The sequence below is a fragment of the Nanorana parkeri genome, unplaced genomic scaffold, assembly GCF_000935625.1.
Source record: "Nanorana parkeri isolate BGI_ZX_2015 unplaced genomic scaffold, ASM93562v1 scaffold905, whole genome shotgun sequence".
Classification (NCBI taxonomy): Eukaryota; Metazoa; Chordata; class Amphibia; order Anura; family Dicroglossidae; genus Nanorana; species Nanorana parkeri.
Window position 1 is genome coordinate 167,009 of NW_017307173.1, and position 27,176 is coordinate 194,184.

Sequence of the window (27,176 nt, forward strand, 5' to 3'; positions counted from 1 at the left end):
CCCCAGCGAGTGGCTGTCTAATATGCCTGATTGTGGCTGCTGCTCTAGGCCCGCTCCTGAAAATATGCCCGACCGCCCCGGATTGCCTCGGTATGCGAGGCACTATATAAATAAATCCCAATATATATATCTATATATAGATATATATATTGGGATTTATTTATTGAAAAAAATAATAATATATATACACACACACAGCAATTACCCATAACATTATGAACACTGAGAGGTAAAGTAAATAGCATTAATTATCTCATTACAATGGCACCTGGAAGTGGGTGGAATATATTAAGCAGCAAGTGAACATTTTTTCCCAGAAGATGATGTGTTAGAAGCAGAAAAAATGGGCAAGCGTAACGATTTTACCAACTTTGACAAGGACCAAACTATGATGGCTAGCACCTCCAAAACTGCAGTTCTTGTGGGATGTTTCTGGTCTGCAATGGTCAGGTCCTACCAAAAGTGGTCCAAAGAAGGAAAAATTATGAACTAGTGACAGGGTCATGGGTGCCCAAAGCTTATTGACGCATGTGGGGAGCGAAGGCTGGCCAGTGTAGTCTGATCCAATAGAAGAGCTACTGTAGCTCAAATTGCTTAAAAATTTCATGCTGGTTCTGATAGAAAGGTGTCATGTGGATGTTACTTTGACACGTATCAACTACCTAACAATTTTTTATTTCCTGATGGCAGTGGCCTCTTTTAGCAGGACAACAAGGAACACAACAACAAGTATGAGGTGTTGACTTGGCTTCACAATTTACAGGTCTTAAAGGATCTCCTACTGATTACTTGGTGCCAGATACCACAGCATGCCTTCAGAGGTCTAGTGAAGTCCATGCCTCAAGGGCTGTTTTGGTGGCAAAAGGGGGACCTAATCAATATTAGGGTGTTTATAATTTTATGGCTGATTGGTGTGTATGACCTATCAATTGTGGTGACGCTTTTAACTAAAACCTATTGGCACTCAGGTTATCTCGGGTGGGATATTTCAATTGAATGGGTTATTGGTGATAGTGACCCGATTGCATTTGGTAACTAGCATTAACAGTATTGAGCCCAAAGGCTGAAATGACTTACAAAATATTAAAATTGAAAAATATTAATAAATATTATGTTATTAGCATTCTAAAATATAATAAAAAGAACATTTTCTTATTGTACTGAAATAATATTATACTGAAATTGCGAACATATAAAACCAATAAAATTGCTATTGCCAAAGAAAGTGATACAATACTCCCACTGCTACTCAGTCATAAACTGCATAAAACAAAGATCCATTTGGAAACATGAAAATACCTTTATTCATTGAAATGACTAGATTGGAAAGATGGTAGAATCAAGTTTGCTAAAACATTCTGGGCTCTAAAAAAGGATAATGTCAAGCTGTAAATGGAATTGACATAAGAAATAAGATGACATGGTCTGTAAAGTCAAAAGGATAAACTTACAGCGTGTGGAGGAAATTTAATTAAATAATTCTATCAGCAACCAGTCTGCTGAAGAGACTTGTTTTAAATGAGCAGAAGACAGTGGACAGCGCCTGTGAGAGGGGCACAGAGTGGGAGGAACAATGTAAATTAACCCGTCAAGGAGGCTGGATATTATATGTCTAAAACCGCTATTAAAGCAGAATTATGGGGAGAGTGAAATGCACTCACCCCCATATTTAGAGCTGATGTGTGACACTGCAGCTGTGACACGTCGGCTCTATTGATCGAGATGTGAGTGATCACATACCCGTGAACACTAAGTTGACAATCTTCTCCCTGCAGGGATTTCCCCTTCCTCACTCCATTCCTCCAGCGCTGACTGGAGGGACGAACGGGGGAGGGGGCAGGCACAGCTAGCTCTGCCTCTTGAGAGCTAGCTATCAATCAGGCAGCGGGGTGGATCCCAACAATATTGGTGGGATCTTTCCCGGCCGCAACACGGCTGAGTTTTGGGTCACAGGAGGACATTAGAAAATGTCCTCCTGTGACCCTAAAGTGATCTATGGCAAGATTAAAAACTTTTTGACTTAACTTTTTGACTTAATCACTTTACATAGAGAGTAACCTAGATGAATAAAGTTTAAAGGCTAAAAGAGCGTGGATACAAATGGGTATAAGCAAATTTAGGGGTGGTGGTGGAAGTGGGGCGAGAGGATTGCATGCTAGTGATGAGAGTGAAAATGTCAAGGATAGGTAAGTGGCCATTGTTAAGAAGGTGGGTGGGCTTCATTGTTGAGCTGGCAATACACTGTATGAATTTCGTCCATTTCTTGATGTTTAGCAAGGATGGAAAAATCTGCCATGTTAAAATATAAGTGTTTGGAGAGTAAATTGGGGGAAATCTGGGCTAGTTAAAGATAGCAAGTAAGGGATAGTGTTAAGCCTGGTATGTAGGTGTACATGAGCAGAAGTGACCAGGGGTTATTAGATGGCAGATAAAATAAAAGTTGAAAGGGAGATGGACCAAAACAAAATCCAAAAAGATTCTCTTTAGCAGAGCTCAATATATCTGTTCTATTTACTTAATTCAAGTATCTACTCAGTGATAACAATTGATAAAAAAAAATTGGGTTCTTGTTATGGTAAATTAATGCCACGAGATACTATAGCCTGCAAACTCAAGTTCAATATCTGAATGATATTTGGTTTGCCTTTGTTAAAAAGTCTTGATTGTTCATACTACATATTGTAACTTGGGTGGATAGGTAAGTACATGGATGAAAACTGGGAGGAGCAATTTAGAAAATATTTGATCAAGCACATGACTCCTGTGCTGGTGGAGGTAACTGAACTGGACTAAGGCGAGCCATACATGGCTAATTCCTTGTATGCATCATTCTCAAAGGAGCCAGGTGAGTATAGGGACTGAGAGGAAGGGAGGTGACAAACTGTACAACAACATATGTAGAAGTGACCTGGTGGATTTAACCTTTTCAATGTCAGAGCCGTTTTTGCATTTTATTTTCCACACATGCTAAAATGCACATTTTAGGCCTGTAAATTAATTAAAACTTCCCAATGATATAGCTTTTCTGAAAGCAGAGAACCTGGAGAATAAAATAATTGCAGTTGATTTTTTTATGTCACCTGATATGTAACTGATATGCAACTGTTTGTTAAAGTCAAATCTTCAGTAAAAAAAAAATCATTAATTTTTTTTTTATGCACACAAAGCCAATTTGATGGTAAAATATAAAAGATGAGGATGTATTGTGTGAGTAGATACCAAACACATCAGGCCCTTAAATTGGATGCACCCAAACTTTGGTACCTAAAACTGTCCATAGATGTTGCTTTAAAAGTTTTTTGAAGGGCATTGATTAGCATTAACTATACATTATGGCCCTAGAATTACTGCTCTTACTCGCAGAATCGTTGTTTTCATAAATAGCCTCACCCAACATGCGTATACATTTGTATGTGCCTGTACATGGGGCAGGAGGGAGGAATTTAAAAAAACCTGGGGGATGGGGGAATTTTTAAAATTGTATTTACCTTACCTGTAATTGTATTTTTTAACCAATTTTTTTTAAACGTAACTTTAACCCTTTTGCTGCCCTCTGAAATGCTTTTAACCACAGCTGGCCAGACCATTTAAAAAAATGTTTCCATTGTTTTGAGTATCTACTGCTGCTTTGCTAGCATTTATAAAAGACCCCCAAACCATATATTTTCTAAAAGCACAGGCCCGGTAAAATAAAAATATGGGGCTACTAATTTTGTAGGTCCTGCAATAATTACGCAAATGTTTATCAAACCAATATAAAAATACTTTTAGGACTAAATCTAAAAGAAAATTGTATTGAGTTAATAACAAATATTTGTACATTTAAATTGAGCCTTTTTGCGAAACGGTAAAAAAATGAAGTAACGCAAAACTTGAAATAAGCAACTTATGTTAAAAATCGTTTGTGCAAAATCGTTTGTGCACTGTGTTAGTGTGTGTGTGTTGTGATAAAATTATACAAGCTTACATTTAATCACAACACAGCATATGACAAAGCATGGCAATACATCACATCGCTTTGCCATGCGCTGCCACACAGTTAAATTAATGTTGTTTTAAAAAGGAAAAAAAATTAAGAAAATTAAGCACTGCAATACGTTCTAACAACGCACCGCAGCACATGTGCATAGCGTACACCATAATGGTGCACACTGTTGCACATTTATGTTATCTGTGTGTGTGGAGGGGGGGGGGTCAATAGTGGGGACAGGTTCTCTTTAATGAGATATTAGGGGTCTTATGTTCCTAATGTCCTCCCTGCACTCCACTGAAGCTAATTAAGCACAGATCATGCTTGACAAGATTTGTCCCACAGCAGCCAGGGAATGATAGCATTGAGACCTGAAGTGACAAAATGCTCATTGCTTCAGGGTTCATTCACCTGAGGGGAAGTCAGGGAACGGATGAATGCTGATTGTTCTCTGGTCTACCCGAGACACTGCTATGCCTGTATTAGGCTGCAGAAGAGGCAGCGGAGCCCGGGATACATGGCAGGGGTAAAAAGCTGACAGTTGTATGGCAAAGGGTAAACATGTATACCAGCCAGGAGTGTGTTTAAAGACCTGTGCTGCCATCGACATATGACATATGTTGGTGGCAGCGAAAGGATTAAAGCCACCTAAATAGCTAGTGACAATATTATGTGTCAGTATTATGTGTTGTGAAGAAAACCTATCACTTTAGGACTCTAACACCAGTTCACTGGTGTTGCAACCTTTGTGGCCAGATTCATAATTTATACTATATTGGGTAGTACCCATTACATATGTCAAGGTTGGGTCACTAGGCTGTACCCATAGCATATGTTAAGGTTGTTGGAAATGCAACAGCATATACTGATAGTTTGTCTTTTGAGCTGTAGACTGTAGATGGCGCTGTAGTGCAATGTTATTTTTTTAACTGCATGCTTATCTACGATACACAGGAAGTCCTTTTATATATATGTTTCCTGCACAATGCTGTATTCTGATGTAATGTTCTCCTAAGCAAGTAAAACTTAATTCAGCATTCCTCAAGATCTCAGTGCTTCATCTAAACACATAAGCAACATGTTATGGGCCCAGGCACTAAACAATACGGTTAAACCAATAAAAAACTCTAATAGACAAATGCAGGCACTACTACATGGAACCTGGGGTACATGCGACATTACCTCATGCAAACCCAATGCTCCCAACTCTCCATCTAAAATGTACAAGGAAATTTGTTCACCCAGTCACACAAGGATGGACTACTTCCAACAGAATCTATCTATACTCAGATTAATGGCATTATCACTCATTGGATTTATCACATGGTGTGACCACACCTCAACAAAACTGACATTGTCACTAGATCCATCAATATTCAAGAAGTGTAACCGGAAAATAAATACCTTTTTACCAAAAACTGACAACACAGCGCTCCAATTACTGGACCCTTCAATCCACTTATTCCAATTATGAGCCCACAACTCTGCCTTCTTATATCTGGTAGGCACATAAGGCGGTTATTCCCTGGACAATACATACGGTAACAATGGCTACTCGTAAGAAAAACACTTTACACCAGATGAAAAAAAAACCCAGAGAATGAGCAGTCTAAGCAATGACAATTCATGTGAACAAGTTGACTCTACTTAAAACATGAATAACTAAACTACATTCTAGTCTAGCTATTGGCAGAGTAGAACACATGAACACTCTCAAAGCACTCACCTTGATAGCCCATAAACTAAGAGAAGAATCCATCCAGGAATATACATGGTGTTGAAGACCATAAGGGACACATACATTATGACTTAAAAGTCTGCCGGTCTATTTTAATTGTATAATCTCACAGATTCTGCCTATTCTCACTGTCAGGGATCCTCCGAACCGATAAATAATTACCTATCATATCAAAAATAGCACAAGGTGCCACCTGCATTGCTAGACAAACTGAAATGCATGACTTTCTCACAGTAATTAAGGCTTTGTAAGTAACTCAGACCTGATGGCTTCACATATCTTTATTATAAATGATGAGTGGCACTAGTGTGCCTGTCCCCAGAACAGTTCATTTAGAATGGTGTGTTTTAGAGTGCGTCATTAGTTATGGAGCTTACAGAGACTGTTATAAATACTCCAGTGTAAATGTTTCTGGTAAGGTTTTGAAAACATGGGGGGGTCTGCCCTGACACAATGTGTACATATCTGCCTCAAAGAATAACTCATTGCTCATGCTTGCTTTGTCAAGGGGGCTCAAGTAAAGCAGTTTTAGTCACCAGATCCTCTGTCCCACAGCCTCTGTCTCTCTCTCCCCCTCCGCTCCAGCTATGGAATGTCCCTCAGCATCCTCACGTTTAATGCAGGTCAATGGACCTGCATAAGCAGTGATAATATCAGAGGTGCTTAGACGGCCAGAGCCCAGGAAAGAAGAAGCTGTGGGGACCAGTCTAGTAGTACAGAGGGAACTGACAGGACCAAGGATCTGGTGATAAATCTGCTTTATTTTCATCTCTAGACAAAACAAGCACTTCACCATTACAGTGTGGGGGTAGCACCACTGCAAGGGTACGTTTTCTTACTTTCCCAGAGTTTTTCTTTAACATGGCGTATGTTTGTGTCTGCCCTGACATTGTGCGTTTATGTGCGTCTGTCCTGACACTGTAAATGTGTATCTCTCTTGTCACTGTGTGTATGTTTGGCCTGAAATTGTGTGCCAGACCTTACATTGCGTGTGTGCATCAGCCCTTACATTTTATCTATGTGTGAGCCCTTACATTGTGTGTGTATTTGTGTATCTGCCCTTAAAATGCATGGGCGTATATATTTTCCCTGACACGGGGCATGTGCCTGTCCTGAGATTAAGTTTGTGCATTTACTTCCACATATGCATGTGCACATGTGTCCCCTTAGACTGTCTGTCTGATACTGTGTGCTTGTATCTGTGCTCTGACACTGTGTGTATGCTCCAGTCCTGACACTGTATGAGTGTGTCCACTTTGACATTGTGTGAGTCTCCTAGCTTCTTTGCTGAGTCATCTTCAGCTGATTACCTGACCTCAGCGTCTACTGATAAGTGTTAGTGACCTGACTTGCCTTCATGACCCGTCTTTGAATTATTTTTCTGCTTCTACATTGATTCCAGGTGCTGGCCTGACTTGCTGACCTCATGTCTGCCTGCTGTATTTGTACCTCTCTGCCTGCAAGATTCACTGGGCTGCATCAAAAAGAGGCTTTTCTTAAGACAAAACATATTTATGGCTACTAATGTTTATAGGAAATAACACTGGAGAATATTGATCCAGGGAGGTATCAGACTGTCTTCGGGGATCAGAAAAGTGCTTCTCCATTTCAAAGTAAATTGGCCCACACTTTAGAAAGCCTACCACTGAAACAATAATGGGGTTAGGATTTTTTTTTATTTTTGAAGAACTCAATCAACATGTGTCTTTCAACATGACTATGTGAAACTGAATGTTATGCCCTAAAACAAAAAGTCCAAGGAGTGAAAAAAACACATTTGTTTTTATCTCCTTTCCTTTATTGCTAAGTGAACTCTACCAGACTTGTTCTATAGAATACTCAAAGCTGTACTACAGACAAAAATAAAAACAAATTGTTTATTCCAGTTATGTTAAATGTGTTTTGTCACAGAACTAGCACGAGTTCATTCGCTCTATATTCAGTACTACTCTAGACAGTCGCACTCAGACTAGAAAAAGTAACACCGGGTCTCTTAACCAATTGGGGTCCATCACTTTAAATGGACAACAGTTTGCCTATATAGGGGACGACAACAGTTTGCCTATATAGGGGAGAGCAACAGTTTTCTTATATGTATGCTGTGTTGCTGGCTACCTAAATAGAATTCACATTTAGGGACAGCACGTGGGTTTACATAGTTACATAGTAGGCTCTCTGCATATACTAGTGTCAAAAGAGGAGGGGGCTTCAGACACAAGTTAATATAGAATAAGTTTCAGAACAGTGTGTCAATGGAGTCCACACAACTGAAATTCCTTTCCTCAGGCAGGAGATCTTTTGTGGTGCACAGATTACCTGTCTAAAGTAATGTGGGCAATTACAAGGGTAAGGGGTTGACAATGGCTGAGGAAAGGCTGAGGATGCATAGTTTATCTAGATCTGGGAAAGAGCAATGAGGGGAGAAATCTGAAAACCATAACCCCCATCAGGCTTAATGAGAAACATTGATAGCTATTGGCAGCTGGAGAGGCACTAGTGGAGTGCTGCTAAACCAGCAACTTCTAATGTTCTGTACCTTTATTAGTTACATTTTATGTTCATTTTATCAGAATGTGAAGCTAATCATTCTCTGAACACTTCTGTGTATGTATGTAGCCTTATATATATATACGCTGCATACACACACACGTACATACACACTCCTATTTTCATTATTCAGAACATAAACTGCCTTCAAAGTATAGGAAGACTATATTCTGGGCTACGTACTGTTAATATAAGGAAGGATATATTAACAAACGGTGAGATTCCATGTATTTAAACACTGTGAACTGTGCATAGGTTCACATTGCATTGCATTTGTCCTTCCTGGACTAGAGCCCATTTCAAGTCTAATGCCTGTATGCTGTTGTCTCTTGCTAACCAGTGGCAATCAATGAGAATTAGGTCAGCTTTTTATAAGATACAAATTGGGCCCCATGCAGGAGGGTCAGCGGATTGGCGGCTCTGCCACCATTAGAGAGGAACATCTCTCCTAAATAAATCAAGACATGATTGTGATTGTGGAGCTCTGCGCCCGCCAGACACAAACTCATTCACATTGATTTGAAGATAAATTATTGAAAGTGGCTTCGCTCATTTTCTGCATTTATAAGAACAACAAAGTGAGTGTATTGGCAAAAAAGACAAAAGGTAGGCACTCCGTGTCCTTTCCCTTTGACTGAAATGCCAGATCTTTTTTTTAAGGCAATGAATGCTTTTCAATAATACATCTAAGAATATAAACAGCAACACGCATGTTGCACATTAAACAAACTACACAGAATAGAATTTAAATCATCAATTGCATTCAATCTGAAAAACAGATTTATACTAAAAATATGCAAACAGTCTCTGAAATTATGGCACATGCTGATTGGTGAAGCAGTGGTTGCCTTTGTTGGCAAATGGCACCTTTTGGCTGGAATAGGTTGAAAAGCATAATTCTTATACAGAGTATCTAATAAAGAATTCAGCAACGGCTGTTTTAAATGAACGTCTGCTTGCTTTCCTGGTCTGATGTAAATGGCTCTGCAGGAACCTGCCTGGTCCCAGCGCTCTCTCTTGTGCACAAACATCCGCTCCTGTACCAGTCTGTCTGGAACATGATCTCCTCTGTGCTGTTGAGAGAGAGTTCTTAATGTTTCCTTCTTAAAAGTCACATGGCCACTTGCACTCCACAGAAACCAACTTACAAGGACCTTGTGATGGCCCAGCTAATAGAGGCATTCAGGAGCAGGGTGAGAGTGCAGACCACAGGCACCTGGTGGGCACATTAACAAACTGGATGAGTCAACTTTGTTTCAGTCTGAACTGCTGTGTTTCATATTTATTACGATTCATTTTTCAGCTCCTAGGCCTCTTTTGTTGTCTTTAGCTTTATTATTGTGTTCAGCCTTATGGTGACTAGAAAAGAATGAAGCCCAATTTGGATAAAATGACCTCTTTATCCCAGTCCATTCACCAACTACTGCATGCTTGAAGTGCAGAATGCGCAAACAAATGGATACTAAAGGACAGCAGCTTCACCACAATGGTACACTCTACTTTCAGTGAAATGTCTTTACGTGAACCTGTGAGCATGGAAATATGGGAGAAGTCTAGTCTAGTACAGCAGCATGGTTATACAGACCGACCAGTAAAGTAATGTGATGTGATGTGATTAAACAGACATTCAACACTATGACTATACATAGGTAGACTCGTACAGCAGTGTGATTACACAGGCACAGACAAGTACAGCACAATAGTACAACGACTACACAGAAAAGTCAAGTACAGCATATGGGGCTCCTGGGATTTGTGCATCCCTGTTTTCATGTATGATTTGTTTTATAATCTATATATATATATTAGGGATGCACCGATACCATTTTTTCCAGACCAAAGACTGATACTTGTCCAAGTACTCACAGATACAATTACTGAAACATTTTTGTTTAGTGTCTAAAACAATACAGACTAACGATTTGGGGACAGTAGTGGAGCACTGTTCTCATGAAAATGCCAAGTATCGGCACTGGTATGTGAACATCCCTACTAATTACTCAGAGACAGGCTAGTATGTCAGGCAGGCTACACAGAAGCAGTCTATTACAGCACTATGACCACACAGACACAATCCAAACAACAGTATGATTGCACAGGCACAATCCAGGTTACAAGTGTAACCATACAGAAGCTATCCAGTACTCTACAATAGATACACTCACAAAGTCCACCACTGCAATGTGATTACACACCAGAGTTCCACACAGCAGTGTAAATACATAGATATACCTAAGTATCCGGGACATCCCAAGGCGCGGTGTCACCCGGAGTGGCCACTGGATGACACCATCGCACATGAGCATAATGCCAACGTGCACGGTTACATCTTGGTGATGGACGCTGGCACAGAGAGGAGGGGACCTTCACCTGTTGCCGCCAGGTCCCCTCCTCTCTCGCATAACTGTCGAGTGCCTGCCTTTCCTGAGGGGGTGACCCCAAAATAACTGTCATTTTAGTGTCACCCCCTCCAATGTTGTCCCCCCTAGTGATGCCACTGCTTAGTATAGCACTGTGATTATACAGATATGGTCTAGTGCAGCAGTGTGAGATTATTCTAGAGCAGGGGCAGGCAACTTTGGTGAAACTACAAACCCATCATACATCTGCCTCCGGGAGTCATGCCTGTGGCTGTCAGAGTCTTGCATTACCTAATGGGATTTGGACAGCTGGGGGGCTGAAGTTTGCCTACCCCTGCTCTAGAGCCACAGCACCCTGGTTGAGAAAGGCTGCTCTAGACAGTCCAGTACAGGGTTATCACTGCATGGTCAAAGTCTAAGAGCCGTGTTCATACAGATACAGCCCAAAAGAGCAGTGTACCTACACTGACCTCAGACTTGTGCATTCGTTTTCAAAATCAGCAAATCCTGAAATTCTGGTGCATCTAAATGTCTGAACGGGAGAACTAACTAATTCGAACGTGTCCAAATTTTTGCATCCAAATTCTGTCTGACTGTCATTCAGAATTAACTTTATGAAAGGGGTCATCCAGATTTAAATAAGCCCTCCTGCCCACAGACCCCACAACCACCGGGCCAGGGTTGTGGGGAAGAGGCCCTTGTTCTCATCACAAGGGGGCGCACAATTTCCCACCCCCTCCAGGCCGCTGCTCGGATCAAGTTTCTGGAAAGGGATTTTGGGGATGAGCCCATGCTTCTTTTTTGGCCATGGGTCCCCCCCCTAAAATTCCTACCAGACCAAAAGGGTTTGGCATGAATTTAGGGGGGACCCCACGCTGTTTTTTTATTTTTATTTTCCAGTTCAACATACTAGACTCCATCCAAAAAGATTCAAATAGATCCAAACTCTGAAAACAAAAACTTCAGATCGATCCAAATTACGAATAACGAATATCGAACAGATCTGAATTTTAGAAAATTAAAAAATAAATAAATCCGAAACAAAGACGAAACTAAATCTTCGGCCATGCACATGTCTAATGGACATAATCAATTATATCAGTACAATTAAACAGATGTAATGCGCTACAGCAGTATGATTACAGAGACAATCTAGTACACAAATATGAATACATTGAAGCAGACCAGTACACCAGTATGATTATACAGACAGCCCAGTACACTACTGTGACTACACTGAGACAATGCAATACAGCAGTGTGTCTACAGAGAGTCCACCAGAGCAGTGCAATAACACAGGCAGAGTCTAATGCAGCCCTATGATTATACTGGCACACACCAATAGGACAAACTTTGCGAATCGAGTGCTTTTTTTACACTTCTTTTATATACTTTCTGGGTTACTAACCCTCAAGAAGTATGTGGATCAGGAATTTTGACTTACTGCTGTTGGGTATGTATTTGTGCAATACCCCACCTTCAAAAAACATTAACAACTAACTATGTAGTACACAAACCTAAATCCAGACCCATAAAAATATTTTCATAAACAGAAAGAAAAAAAAATGGGGTCTTTGGAGAACGCTGTGTGAAAAAGTATAACACACATAACAATAGTCTTTATTAAATACATAATATCTTAAAAAAGCAAAAGCTCTCACATAATTAGTATTAGTTGTCTTATGTGAAATTTGAACCCTATAAACAGGAACTTTATTTCTCAGATATACTGCCAGCACTCGTACTGTCAGGAAATCTCTACTGGTGTAAGGGCTTGTTCACACCTTGTCCGGACCAGATCTGCAAACACGGTGCGTTTCTGATGCCTTTCCGGTTTGTTTCAGTGCATTTGTTTTGCTTAAACGGGTTTTTATGTGCAATCCAGTTCAATTGCACGCATTTAAAAAAAATGTGAACAGAGCCCAGAAATAACATAGGAATACATTGGGATGCATTTCAGGTGTGGACAAAAAAATTTCTGGTCTGGATATGGTGTGAACAAGCCTTAAAGGCCGGTTCACACCACAAAGAATGCGTTCCAAAGCATTCTGCCTCTGGAATGCACTGGAACGCAAACCGGCACCCAATGCGCCAAACGCATGGCGCATTAGTGCCTGCATTCCGGTCCAGTGCAATCTGCAAAAATAGTGCATGCAGCATTTGTGCCATGCGTTCAGGTGCCGGCGGTTGCACTGTGGGCGGGGAGCGTGGCTGCGGTGCCATTGACTTCAATGCACAGCCACGCCCCCTCCCGTCCCTGAACGCAGGGAACCGGCCGGTTTGCGTTCCAGAAGCCGAGTATTAAAGTGGATCTAAACTCAACATCTAGAACAGCTTTAAAAAACTAAAGCGGCATTAGGCAGTGTAGGTGGGTGTATTAGAATGATCTTGTGATGCTCCAAATCCAGGTTATATGACAGAAGCTGCAGTTTTGTAGTAGGGCTCTGATGTTAGCTTTTCTTCTATCAACATGCATAAAAATTCTGATGTAGGCACCCACAATGCAAAGCCGCTATAAACTTTCTGATCGAAACTGGGTTTAGGTCACATGGCCACAGTAGTGACCACACTAGTACCAGAGCACCACAGGATGTTATTGTTGGTAAATACTTTTCTAATAGTTTGAAGCAAAACTTGAATTATGTCAACTTTAAAGCCCAAGAAAGTAATGTTATTTTTGACTGTTCAGGTTCTTCCTAAAAAAATAATAATATATATATATATATATATTGCAAATGAAGACATGTTATGGGCAGTAGCTTTTTCTGTGTTACCTGCGTGTCACCATCACACCCATGCACTTTTCCACTGGTCGCCACTACATCCACGCACTTGCCTGCAGACTTCACGAACCATCTTTGCACTTTTCCAATGACCTTCAATTTAGCATTGCACTTCTCCACTGACTTCTACAAATGCACCAGAGGCACACTACATACCACATACTACATTATGTACATTTCCCAGTCTGCTAAATTGTAAACTGTGTAGATTAATACCACCAGAATTTTTTTTTAAACAGATTCAATGTTTTATCCTGTTTCAGTAACAGGCACACTTTTTCTAGTTCTAATATAAATATATAAAAGGAAAAGCAATGATGAAAAAAGGCATCAGTGGGTTCAGCGGAACATTTTTATGATCTGCATGACTTGGGGTTAGGGATGTGACCTTTATCGAATATTTTCTGTTAAAAAAGGCTCCCCTCGTTTTTATCTCAAAATGTTGAGGTATATTCTACCATTTTAAATCAGATACATGAAACTGATCTATTTAATACAGCCTGCACCTCTTAATCTAAAAATCTAGATGACCTTTTACTTTTATAAGCAGTTGTAACCAATTGATTGTCATTGTACACGCAGATTATATTTAATTACTTCACAATTGACAACCATGCCTTGGTACAAAACTAAGAAAAGTAAGCTTTGTAATGTGTATGCCACTCAATAGTCAATAAGAACATTATTAATAGAATCATACTTAGTCATACTGAGCAGGTTCTGACTCTTGAAGACACTTTCTCATATCCCTTCGAGCAGGTAAGGTGAAGCTTGAGCAGACTAAATTCCTGGCACTGTGCTAAGTGATACTGCCCCCTCCAAATGTAGCAGGCCAGTAAAAGTATCCCAGTCCCGCTGTGCAACTCCCACAGGGCTCCAAAGTGATCTGTCTCACTTTCTTGCTGTGTTACGGGAAGTCTCCCTGGAGAAAAGGTTTTTTTTTTCCTGTTGTAATCGCAGACAGTCTCTGTGCTCATCCACATTTATTGCCATTAATGGCTTCAGTCTTCTCGCTGTATTTGAGCTCATCTCCAAGACGACAGGAGGGCTCAAAAGGTCTCGAGCACAGAAAGAAGGTCAGCTCTGATAGATTAATATACTGAGATAGGAATCCATCTTGCATTTGGTCTTTGTGTAATGCATGCAATCACATTGGAAAAGGAGTTGATTAGAATCACATCACACAATGGCTTTTTATGACAATATATATTACAGAAAACAGTGACAATGGCATGACAGTTATCCCAGTACCAGGTCTCACGAAGAGCCTTAACAAGTGAAACATCTCTTTATAGAGATGATGTTACAGCCTAAGCTGAACTGGTCAGCTAGATCAGGGAACAGTGCTTTCTCCTAGAAAATCAAATTGTATCAAGGACCCAGCTACCAGACAAATACCCTCATCGATCTACTCTTTGGCTAATGTCTTATTTCTCACACAATCTTAATATCCTCATCCTCTAATATGGGCACACATCTCTAAATCATGGTTTCCTTCACAAAAAATGAAATGTGACATTTAAACCTTGTTTTCTGTCTGTCATTACCACACTAACTGTTTCTGCCTCTTCTCATTATGTCATTTCTGTCCTTACAAACTAAGAAACCTAAAACAGCCCTAAGCTACAGCCACAGCTGGCAATACAATTGCTAGAGGGCCCAGTAACACAGAGGGGTCATACATATATCGTTCAGGGACCTCTGTCAGAGCAGTAGGAATTACAATGCGGTTTTGGGCTTGATTTACCTTTTAAGAATGAGCATTTATTAATTGTTTATGGATAAAAAGTACTATGTGACCAAAATAATTTGGACCTTACCATATGTAGAAATATGAGGTCCAACATTTTCTGCTCTTGTGGTTTTTTTTCCCACATCCCACAAGAGATTCCTAGAACTATTATGTCAAATTGTGCATTCAGGATTTGCAATTTTGGCAGGGACACATAGGGCAGCAGGCATATGTAAGTGCAAAGCTCTACTACAGCTTTAACTTGTTACCACAGGCTTCTTAGGTAAGACCACAGCCTAGCCAGGCTGGAGGTATCAGATGTAATGTAAAATTAGTATAATGTAAGACCATGTGCACACCAGATGCAGCAACTGTGATTGCCTCTTCACCAAAACCCAGCCACAGACTGCCTGCTCACCAATATCCAATCACAGACTAGCTGGAGGTCAACACTGACACTTATTGTGCCAGTTTCTTTCTGTATATCAGTAGAGTTGCATTTGCTGAGCACATTCAATTAATGCATGCAGAGTGTGAGATGCGTTCAGCAAACACAATTCTGTCAATCAGTTATGACAGCTGTGATCACAGTGGACATCAACAATGACTGCTCCTGACACAAAGTCACCCTGCAGGCAAGATGAGGTGAGCACAGCCCACGCTTAATGGACTGAGGCATACACCCCTGCTGTATCAAGTGTGCACATGAGCTTTGCAATCACATTCCTGGTTGGAGGAGTCCGGCAATAGCTGATCAGCCTCCATAGAAGCAGTTTATGATTTTTACAGTGAAAGTAAAAGATTCACAAAAGCTAAACATCTTGAGATAGTGGAAATATGGCTATTTCTGCTGGTAAAGCATTTCTTTCCCCCTTTCTGTGAACCTCCTGCCTCCTTCTGTACAATGTTGGCTCTGGAAATCAGTGCAGGAAGCACCAACCAGCAGTGGCCAAAGGACCAGCAGTGCAGAAACAAGAAGCCTGCGGCACAGCTGCACACGGACTCTGAACAGTGACAAAGTGGACGGCGCTTGAGAAAAATCTCGCAGGAGCTGGGTTTTAATGTAGCAATTTGATTCAATTTTCCACTCTATAAAATTACCCATCACCGCTCCTTGCTGTCTAACAGACACCTTCACTCTTAATTTAACAATCTGATCCAATTCTGCCAGGGAAATTGGAAAAATTTATCACCTGTGAAATTTTATTTTTCCTCGGTTGTATCTGTTTTTGTAAAACTTCATTAACGACGATGACTTGCTGAGGAAATAATGTTTTCTTTCTTTTTTTTTCTGATCTGCTTGGGACATAAGAAATAGCCCCAGCAGAGACTGTATGTTCATTAACATAATAAAACAAAGATAAGCTTACAATGAGCAAAGAAAGGGAGCCTCTGGCAGGAAGGATGTGTAGTAGCAATGATGTACTTTTGTAGTATAGATAACCTCCTACCTGGAACCACCTCATAGATATCATCATCCTCTATTGGGCTATTTGCTCTGTCCAGACTTGGGCGCTGTCCCATTGAAGAACTATTCAGGCTGTCCACATCATCATAGGACTCCTCATCATCTTCACATGGTATAGATGTTGACTGGATGTCTGAGCAAATATAAAAAAATCTTACTAAGGTGTGTTAAAGAGATAGTTGTGAAGGATCTATAAATAATGTTTTAGCACTTGCTGGAACAGTTTGCATTAGCAGATTTTATATTTAGGGGTATCAAACAAGTTTTGCCTCCCTTTTACTTTCTACACATTTCAGGACAGCCTAAGACTGTAGAGCAAATGTTATCAACACACACACACCATGGCACGCCTATGCTGTATATGCATAATTTTACCCATGTTTAGATATTTAGATATTTAGATATATTTCATTTTTTTTTTTTGAAAATTCAGTTTCACTCACCAGCATACATGCTTCAATCTTGTGAAATTCATAACCCTTCCATATCACCTAAATGCTTTCAAAATTGCATTTGCTTATTTAACAGTTTTTATAGCAAAATAGCACAGTGAACATAAGTTTCTCTACAATAGTAACTGTGCTAACAATTAGGCTTGAAAACAAATGTGCACAAAAGCACTCACATTCTTCACCTATATACTCTTGTGAAGCCATTTGCCCAGTATCTTTGGCAAAAGAGAAATAATGAAGTTGAACTCACCTTTCACCAAGAACTGTATTTGGTCAACCCAGTCTCTGGCCTCTGCTGGGCTGGCAGCTGTGAACTGCGAATTGAAATACGATAAAAAGTGTTAGCTAGGCAGGTTTTTCTCTGTTATTGTTTAAAATTACAAGTACTGGATATTACCTGATAGCTGCGACTACCCGGAGATACAAGCTCAAAGCAGGAATCTCTACGCGAGTCTTTGCGGATGTTCGGAACCAGTTTAGAACTGCAATTTTTTATCAAGAAGCCCCCTTTAGGAACCTTTCCTATAATCAAATCAGTTTTATGTTAAATTGAATCAGCCTAAAGCATTTGCATGTCTAAGTTTTAATATATGAATTTGGTTTGCAAGCTAGGTTGAGCACTACTTCTGATGAGTTGTGTCTTCTCCGCCCCATTCCTTGTATCTAGTGTAGGACCAACCTCTGTACCCTATTCTGTTGCTCCAATTTTCACTGTTCTTTTAGCTCCCTTTTATCAGGGATAGCCTAAAGATCATGACTTGAACATTTACTACAGATAGAAGGGAAACCAAACCAAAATGCAGACTTTAGAGTAGAGGAAAACAACATGAACCTCCTCATGTATCACTTGTCCCTCCCTTTTTAGACTGTAAGACCTCATGAGCAGGCCATCCTTACCATCTTGTCTTGAATTGTATTGTGACTGCAATGTCTTCCTTCTATTGTAAAGTGCTGTGCAAACTGCTGGCGCTATAAAAATACTGTATAATAATAATAATGAACATACTGTAAGTTATCACACAAGACTGTCTTTAACCCTCATCTCAAAACCATTATGTAGACTTCCTATTTTGTTTATCTCTGAGAAATTCATAAAGTCAACTGATCAATTACCCTTCTCACTGGAATAGTAACAAAAGCTCATGTTGGTGAGGACACACCACTTCTTCCGCCATTCTGACCCAAATAAACCATGGTCTGGAACAAAGAGTACATACATTATTAGAACAAATCTAGCGTGCACCTCTCTTGAATACATTAGACTCTTTTATTATTTATTCAAGTATATAAATTAGAATCTTAAAACTGGTACAGCTTTGTTGTGTTGTGAAGATAGGATTACATTACAGAAAAACTATTTATTGTCCTAATTAAACAAATATGAAAAGTAAAAAAGGTTTTCAGTTGAAATTATATTTCAGAAAAGAAATGTACAATACTCCAAGCCACTGAAGCCGTGCTATGCTTAGAAGTGCTCCTTCAGCACAGCTTGGTGTAGGAAAGCTGTTAAAATAGTATTTTTAAAAATAGGGAAACATTACTAGTGTGTTTGCATACAGTTGTCATTGGTGTTCAAACAAATAAAGACCAACTACAGTTCATAATATTAAGGACACCATGCTCTTCTGTTGCTTTACTGCACTAGTGTTATTGTACAATAGACATTCGTCAATTTATTTTAGTTCTGAATGGATAATCGCAAAAAAATGAATTGAATTCGGACATTCAGATGCATCCGAAATTGAACGCGTCCGAGTGCAAACAAATTTACGAGTTTCATTCAAAAAGAAACTAAACCGGACCTGTGACTGTTCTCTGCCCAATCAGATTTTTTTGGGGGGTTGGGGGTTGCATTACAGGCATGGTTATGTGACTTCCTGTTGTGGATCATTCAGAAGCAAAAATTCAGACAGATACAAAATCCAAATAACAAACCGAATTGAATTTCGGATTCAAAACATAAAAATTCAAGAAATAAAAATCCAAATCGATCTGAAATTAAACTAATTTTTTGTGTGGTTACATGTCTAATGTACAGTATTTTGTGCGTTATCATGCACTGTGTTGAGGTAGCCCAATAGTTTAGAAAGGACTGCCCATGCACAGCAACCAAAGAAAAAAGTTTTTCAATTACTGAAAAATCTGTTTTTTAAAGTCCAAAGAAAAACACAGAAATGTAGTAATTCTTAAACATTTTGGGCTATACTGCCAGGAGGTTTGGCCACTGGCAAAGCTAATAAAAAAAATTAACCCCATGCTTGTATTTTCCAACCTCCAACAGTCATGGCTTAGTTTTGTGTGCAAGCAGTACATAAGGCCAATAACTCAGTAGACTTCAAGAAGATTTTACTGTAATAACAAAAATCGTATCATTGAGGGGTAAAGGAATGTAGTAATTCTTAGAAATTTGGGACATCGAAAAGAAGTTCAACAGAGAAGTAATTAAGCCACTGATCCAAGGAATGTGGAAATCATAGTACAAGGAATATCTGAAGGGGGCAAAAGCTGAACAAAGGCTAGATAAAGAAAAAAAAGGTTTAAAAAGCATGGTGACATGGTGACTTTCTAGCATCCTTACCGATTCTTATGCTACATTTAAAAAGATCTGGATGCCTTGGTTCCCTATCACTCTCTGTGAGTTTGACCACACCATACTCTCCCTTTTATGATGCCTCTTTTTTTTTTATTTGCTGTTATTGTTCATTGCAATGCATTGGTATTGCTTTTGCTCTGTATCCTGTACTTTGCTTTGGAAAAAAAATTATGACGTATTAGCTCTAACTAACACAGTACACTGAGTCCTGCAAAAGAGCCACAATGGAGAGCCCAGTGCCAAAAGATCATATTTTAGGAAAGCCCTGAATCTTTTTGTCCTCAGGCGTCTTCCAAAGGCCGATCTTCAGGCCAGATGGCCTTACTCACAAAGTGAATCTATGGAGCCCGGGTCACATCAGAGGGTGAGCCACGGAGCACTCCGTTGCTAACCAAAACAGTACACTGAAATCTGAAGAGCACCGCAGTGCCCAAAAGTCACATTTCAGAATAACCCTGTAATTGTCGGGTCAGCAGGGACTGAGTATGGGCTCCAAAGCTGTGGATGATGACACACCGATTTCGAAAACTGCTAGGTAGAGAGGCGCTCAAGCAGCAATTTTCAAAATCTTGATTGCAGACACCAAAGAAAAAAATCTATGGAGAATCTTACATGAAGAAAAAATGAATAGGCAAAAGGGAGTTTTTTTCAGCATAGCTGAGGAGAAGGTATGTAACCTCCTAGGGTACAACACAAAACTTAACATGAGAGTTGTAGACAGGGTAATAAGGGGGCTGGCTTAACGTTTTTTTGTTTGGCAATGTCCAAACCTTCTGAAGGCGGCAGTATAACCCAAATGTATAAGAATTACTGTATCCCTGTGTCCAGGGCCAGATTTACTCTCTCTGCTGACAAAGACTAGAGGACACCACCTAAAACTGGTAGAAAAAAAAATTTGAACACAAGGGGCGAAGGGGGTTCTTCTCAGTTCGCGCGGTTAGGGTCTGGAACTCACTGCCTCAATCGGTAATTTCCGCAATTAATCTGGAATCATTCAAGAGGCTTTTGGACGACTTCCTGAGAGACCGAAATGTACAAGGGTACAGGTACTCTTAAGAATGAGAACACTCATGGACCTATACACACACAACAGATTGGACTTGATGGACTTATGTCTTTATTCAACCTCAAATACTATGTTACTATGCTGCCCCAAAGCCAGGTTCCTCAATGTGCCCCCCTCCCCACCAATCATGCGGTGGTTGGGGATCTTGGCGCCATGGGAGTGGTGCTGTCAGGGGGGTAGGCCCTCTGCTCCTTGCTTTGGCGCTGCATGGAGGCATTGGCATCTTTTGTATGCAGCTTTGAGGCCTTTATTTGTTGCGGAGCTGCAGGTTATACACAAGGATTTATTTGATGGGCAGCCACTTGCTTTCTGATAGCTTGTCGGTCTGTTGGGCGGATCCCAATAAATCTATATCACCTTCATGGTGATTGCGGCTTTGACGCTGCATGTGGGGGATGCTGATGTTTCTGTGCAGCGTTGGAGCGAGGAGTGGAGGGGCGGCACTGTCGACTGATGTTTCTGTGCACTGTCAATGGGAGCCCCTCTCGCTGATAGTGCTGTACCTGTGGCATTGAGATCTGTGCCACAGCTTCACTCCCTGCCACCGAGGCCATGGCCTCGGTGGCCTTGTGGGGAATCTGGCCCTGCCTGTGTCCCTTGACGGGCAATATAGGAAAAAAGTTTTTTTCTATTCAACGCACGCTACATGCATTATGATACACCATACAGTGGGTGTGTTGCCACGTACTCTAGCTGTTTATTGGGGTGGGATTATACATGCATATGCATTAGCACAATGCAATAGTGTGCAGCTAGTTTAACAGGGTTATTCACAAAAGGGTAGAGAGTTTGGAGAAGGCAGGAGAAGTGAACAATCTAGGACAACATAGCAGAACCGGGAAGGGAGCTGAATTGGAGAAGTTTTCCAGATCAGCTATGTTGTCCTAGATTGTTCTCTTCTCCTGCCTTCTCCAAACTCTTCACCCTTTTGTGAATAACCCTGTAAATGTTATAAGCATTATTGAAGTTTCCCAATATAATTAACTTTTTAAAGAGAGACCTAGTTTTTAAAATGTTGATGTCCTCAAATATTAAATTGACCCTTCATATTGATCTTCCAATTTGGAAGGCTGCATATGCTTACCACATTATGCAGTGGCCTAAAGGTTAATTTCATACCATGTTTTATGTTACACCCATACATATGGTGTAACATGAAGCCATTCCACAGCCTCCCACCCGCAAACTTTCCCCTACTGCAGCAGAGGGACTTTTCAACAGAACAGAAGTGCGATGACATCCCTGCACTTGTAGTCCATTGATTACTTCCTTTAGCTCATTAACCGAAGGTCCATACAGAGGTACAGACCTGGGCCGGGGAGAATAGTCTGCAGGAGCCTGTGCATTGCATCCACGTTTCACTGATCGTGGTTGCAAAGCTTTGCAGCTCCAGTTCAAAAAAAAATATATATTTTTTGCAACATGGGTGCAATTACTAATTTGTTTAGAAAAAGTGGACTCTGTCTTTAATCATCAAATTGTTTTAGAGAAGTTGTTTACTGTAAAATTGGAAAGGAGAGTGGAAAAGCCTATCCAGAATTGACAAGCCCCAACGAAAACATAGTTGGTCTTTATGGAAATTCAGTTTCAGCGCTCCATGGAGATGCGCTCTAAATACCCGTTGGATAAAGCACTGACTCAGAGAACAACCATGTAAATGACATCTTCTAAAGGTCCCCAGAGATTCGATTTATAAATCCCCCTCTTCTCTCTGTTTCAATGAACATGTCACAGACAAGCACAAAACATAATCCAGCTGGCCCATGAGACAGACATTCTTTTCCAGCACAGGGTACGCTGCATGATATCTCCTGAGCAAGATTCCTTTACACTGTAGCAGAGGGGAAGCTGCCCCATAAGCAAGCATGCAGAGTATGACAACCGGCCTGGGCTGTAATAAGGGCTTAAAGTGTATGTAAGCCCTAACAATGAACTTCTCTTATTTGCTCTTTTTTGGTCTGTTAAATCTGCCATTGAAAGCCTGTTGTTATATCTGTTTAATAAGTGCAAAAAATACCAATGATTGCCTATGGGCATGGTTCCCACCTGGGCGTTTTGCAGCGTGTTCCTACGCCTAAAGTACAGGAGCTTCTTTGGGGCGTATTTGCCGCGCGTATCCATTGGGATACAGCCAGGTAGTCCTCGGAAACACACGTTTGTCGCGCTGTTTTTTTACCGCGAATCGCGGTAAAAACGCGCAGCACGAATTGCGCGACAAATGCACATATTCGATACGCCTAGGTGTGAACTCAGCCTAACTCTCACAGTAAACAATCACTGGTGTATGAATATAAGCCCTCTTAAAGGAGAACTATGGGGTTAAGGCATAAGGCTAACCCCATAGTTCTCCTTAGGGTAACGGGAGGACACAAACTAGCGTCCTCCCGTCACCCTAGGCTCAGTATACCACGAGCTGTAGCTCGCGGTATACTGAGACGCCGCAGCTGAAGTGGATCCCGGCAATTATGCCGGGATCCGCCCAGCTGCGTGACTGACAGCTGGCTTTGCCTATCTAGAGGCAGAGCCAGCTGTACCCGCCCCCTCCCCCGTCCGTTCCGCCAGTCAGCTCTGGCGGATCGGAGCGGGGAGGGGGGAATCCAGCCCCTCCCCTGTCACGGCAGAGAGCCATGACAGGATCGAGAGGTGAGCGAACGCCGGTATGCGTTCGCTCACCTCCCGATCTACTGAGCCGACCTGTGACAGTCTCATTGTCACAGGTCGTCTAGAACTATGAGGTGAGTGAAAAGCACTCACCTCATAGTTCTCCTTTAATGAACAGCCTCCTATGTGTTTGCATTAACCCCTCAGTGACCACTCCCTCAGAGACCAGTCTCCAAAGGATTTTTATCAACCCCCAGTGACCAGTTCCCCAAACCTTACATTAACCCTTCATTCACCAATCTCCAGAGTATGTGCTCTAGACCGCTCTCCCCTGAGTATGTGCATTAACCCCCTATAGTAAGATAACTTCTTGAAACAGCAACTCTAGGTCACAAGCATTAGAAGTTCACTTGTTGACATCTGAGAAATAATAATAAACAATGCAACTCTGTTTGAGAGCTCATTCACAGTTTAGCGTGTAAACTTTCAGACTTGTGTTTCTCCTTTGTGCAAAAGGTATGTGCAAAAAAGCATTAGATGTTACTCTATGCACATACAGGAGGTGTGAAGGAGTGCCGAATCAGACAGTTAACAACAGTTTTTAGGGTGAGGTTGCAGTTTCTTGTTGCATGACTCTAGGCAACTTCCCTTTCATGTTCCAACATGTGTGGGATGAGCTGCAGTCATTTTGGAGTAACAGCACCCCCTGTGTGTCCTTGCGTGTCACTAATCTACTAACTGACATATCGTACTGGATGTTGCAACACTTCTTAAAACTCAACTTTAAAAAACTGAGCTCTTGATATTTCCTCCCGCCCGTGCACCTTCCCCCAACTTTTCCCTTGAGATTGTTAACACTACTTTCCAGCCCTCCTCCCATGCCAAGGTCCTAGGTGTCATCCTTGACTCGGACCTCACCTTTCTTCCCCACATCCAATCACTATCGAAATCCTGCTGCCTTCACCTTCGTAACATCTCCAAAATACGCCCCTTCCTCACCAAGGAAACCGCAAAATTACCCATCCACTCCCTTGTTATCTGTCGTCTTGACTACTGCAACTTCCTCCTCATTGGCCTTCCACTACACAGGCTATCCCGCTTCAGTCTATCATGAATGCAGCTGCTAGACTCATTCACCTAACCAACCGTTCAGTGTCTGCAAACCCCCTCTGCCAATCCCTACACTGGCTTCCACTCGCCCAAAGGATAACATTCAAAATATTAACAATCACTTACAAAGCCATCCACAACTCTGCCCCCCGGCTATATCTCAAACCTTGTCTCAAAGTATCACCCTATCCGTCCACTCCGCTCATCCCAAGACCTCCTGTTTTCCAGCTCCCTCGTCAACTCCTCCCATGCTCTCCTCCAGGACTTCTGTAGAGTCTCCCCCATCCTCTGGAACTCTTTACTCCAAACTGTCCGTCTGTCTCCCACCTTGACTGCCTTTAGGCATTCCCTAAAGACTCATCTCTTCAGGGAAGCCTATCCCACCTAAACCTAACCGCTCAACCTTCACGTTCTCAAACAATTCATCCCCACACAGCTACCTCCTCATGTATCACTTCTCCCTCCCTTTTAGATTACAAGCCCTCACGGGCAGAGCCCTCCTTACCATCTTGTCTTGAATTGTATTGTAATGTCTTCCTTGTATTATAAATCGCTGCACAATCTGTTGGCACTATATAAATCCTGTATAATAATAATAATAATAATAACAACAGCAGTGCTTAATACTGTGCACACTGTTTTTGGAAACTAAGATTTAGAACTGTGAAGATGGAATTACCATAAACCATAGTTTTCCAACTAATGGGTCATCCAAGAATGCAAGACAAATGGCAGACTTAATCAACAGGTAACTCGTGTCCACTGCATCAGTTTGAAAAAAGTGTCATGTTTGAGTTTAAAAAAAAGCCTTTAAAGCTGAATTTCCCAATATAAAAATAAATTCAATTAAGTGTTTATACAAAAAAAAAATGTTTTTATCCTAATATCAACCTTTTGTACTTCTATGCACATCAACCCTCAGACTGGAGAGGAGTCAAAAATATGAGCCAGTCATTGATCTTGCATAGTGGATATGTGAGCATGCTTACAGAATGGGGAATTAGGGAAGCAGAGGAATAATTTCAGCAATGTGCTGCTGTTCCATCACTACCCAATAACAGGCTTATGAGTATCATAGGCTAGGATGTATTGCTTAGCTGTAGTGCAGTCTGCAAAAAAATAAGGCACCTGGTTGTGCACTCTGGAAGTCCTGTCTGCATTACAACACTGGCTGTAGAATAAAGTGTTCCTAAACTTCACATTCTGAAGTAAAATACTTGTGAAAAGTTGCTTGCATATGAGAATTATTTGCACTTAAATTTTGGTGACTTGTATGGAGGAACATAAGCAGTGCCTGGGAAAGGCAACAATGGACTGCTCCACCATATCTAAATCAAAATGTACTGCATAAAAATGTATCAAAAATTAACTGAAAAACGAATGTAGGGAGCAAAATACAAAAGAACATGTACACTACCGCTAACAAATCCATTGTCAGAAAATCACATAAAATAGCCCATAGGGTAGCCACCAGACTCGGTTTCTAAGGTAAATGCCCAGGTGCTCATTCACAAAAATAGCCATGCAAACCCAAAGTAGGTATAGAGACACATTAAGACGGACTGAGGTCCGTCAAAAAATTGACACTGAAACCTACTAAAGTACCTACTTCTGATATATCAGGTATGCCCAGATACCGGTTTTTATATATCAAATACAAGTATCAATATTTTTTTATCAGTACTTGCCGATATTGGCATCCCAAGATAGCGTGATTGCATGGAAACCCAACTTCCCATTTCCTCGCAACACAGAGAGGCAGCCTGGCTTCCTAATTGGTCAGGAAGCCAGGCTGCCTTGCATTGTCACTAGGCAGCGTGAAGCCGGCTTGCTAGCTTTCTGATTGGCCGGGAAGCGGGCTCCATGCTTCAGGTATCAGATCCCATTCATACTGAGCTACAACAAAATAAGCGTTTTTTCATCGCTGATTTGAGCAGAACGACTTTGAGCGAAATTGGGCTACATTGAGCTTCTTTGAGCTACAGTGCACATTGTGTTGCGCTATGTAGCACTTCTTTTGACATTTTAATACAGGGACTTCGTAGCTGCTACATTGGGCTGTGTCCAATCAAAAGTGTCTTTGATGTGACATAATTCCTCTTCTTGTTTCCTGCTTCTGTGGAGAGTGTAATTTTGTAGCACAAGTGTGAACATCTCCATTGAAATGCATTGGGAGAGTTACATTGAGCTTCATATTTGAGCGAGGAAAACATGCTACAAATCACTCATATGCTTCATCTACAGCTCTTCCAGTAAACAAGGTACAACGCTGTAGTTTGAATTTCTAACACCACAATGTACAGCTGTGGTAATGGCGGTCATTTCTGGCTTCTAGTATAATGAAAGGAAATTGTGGTATAAAAACTAAAATTTCTGGAAATCTCCATACTTGTGCATTGTACTTCAGGGAAGTCACTTCACATGCTAATCACAACTGTGCTGGTGAACCTCAGTAGGCCAAACCAGTTAGGTTTTCAAGTCAAAATTCCTACTCTGCAAAGCCAGTGTCATGCAATTAAGTGACCACAAGATTCAAGAGTGATCTCTTCCAGTGAACAATTCCAGGAAGGATACACATGGCTGTACCTTTGTTTCTTTTCTCCAGGTAACCTTGCTTCAAAAGTTTTTCAGGTTCTTCTGTATCTTCATAATCTGAAATTATTTAAAATGAGATTGTAAGTAGGAAGCCAGGTGGAATGTCAATTTATAGAACTACTACACTAAACTTTATTTACAAATAAACTAAATATATATAT

At 40.9% G+C, this 27,176-nt stretch overlaps 1 protein-coding gene across 1 annotated transcript in view; it reads right to left on the minus strand.

Moving 5' to 3' along the window:
• The window catches only part of SKAP1 (src kinase associated phosphoprotein 1), a 311,263-nt gene that overhangs the window by 55,896 nt on the left and 228,191 nt on the right, over window positions 1–27,176 (minus strand). Inside the window, exons 5-9 of the mRNA XM_018565965.1 lie at window positions 27,007–27,072; window positions 18,164–18,247; window positions 17,448–17,572; window positions 17,301–17,364; window positions 16,582–16,731 (exon numbers count right to left, since the gene is read on the minus strand). Of these exons, the coding sequence (XP_018421467.1) occupies window positions 16,582–16,731; window positions 17,301–17,364; window positions 17,448–17,572; window positions 18,164–18,247; window positions 27,007–27,072 (489 nt within the window). The remainder of the gene's footprint in view (window positions 1–16,581; window positions 16,732–17,300; window positions 17,365–17,447; window positions 17,573–18,163; window positions 18,248–27,006; window positions 27,073–27,176) is intronic.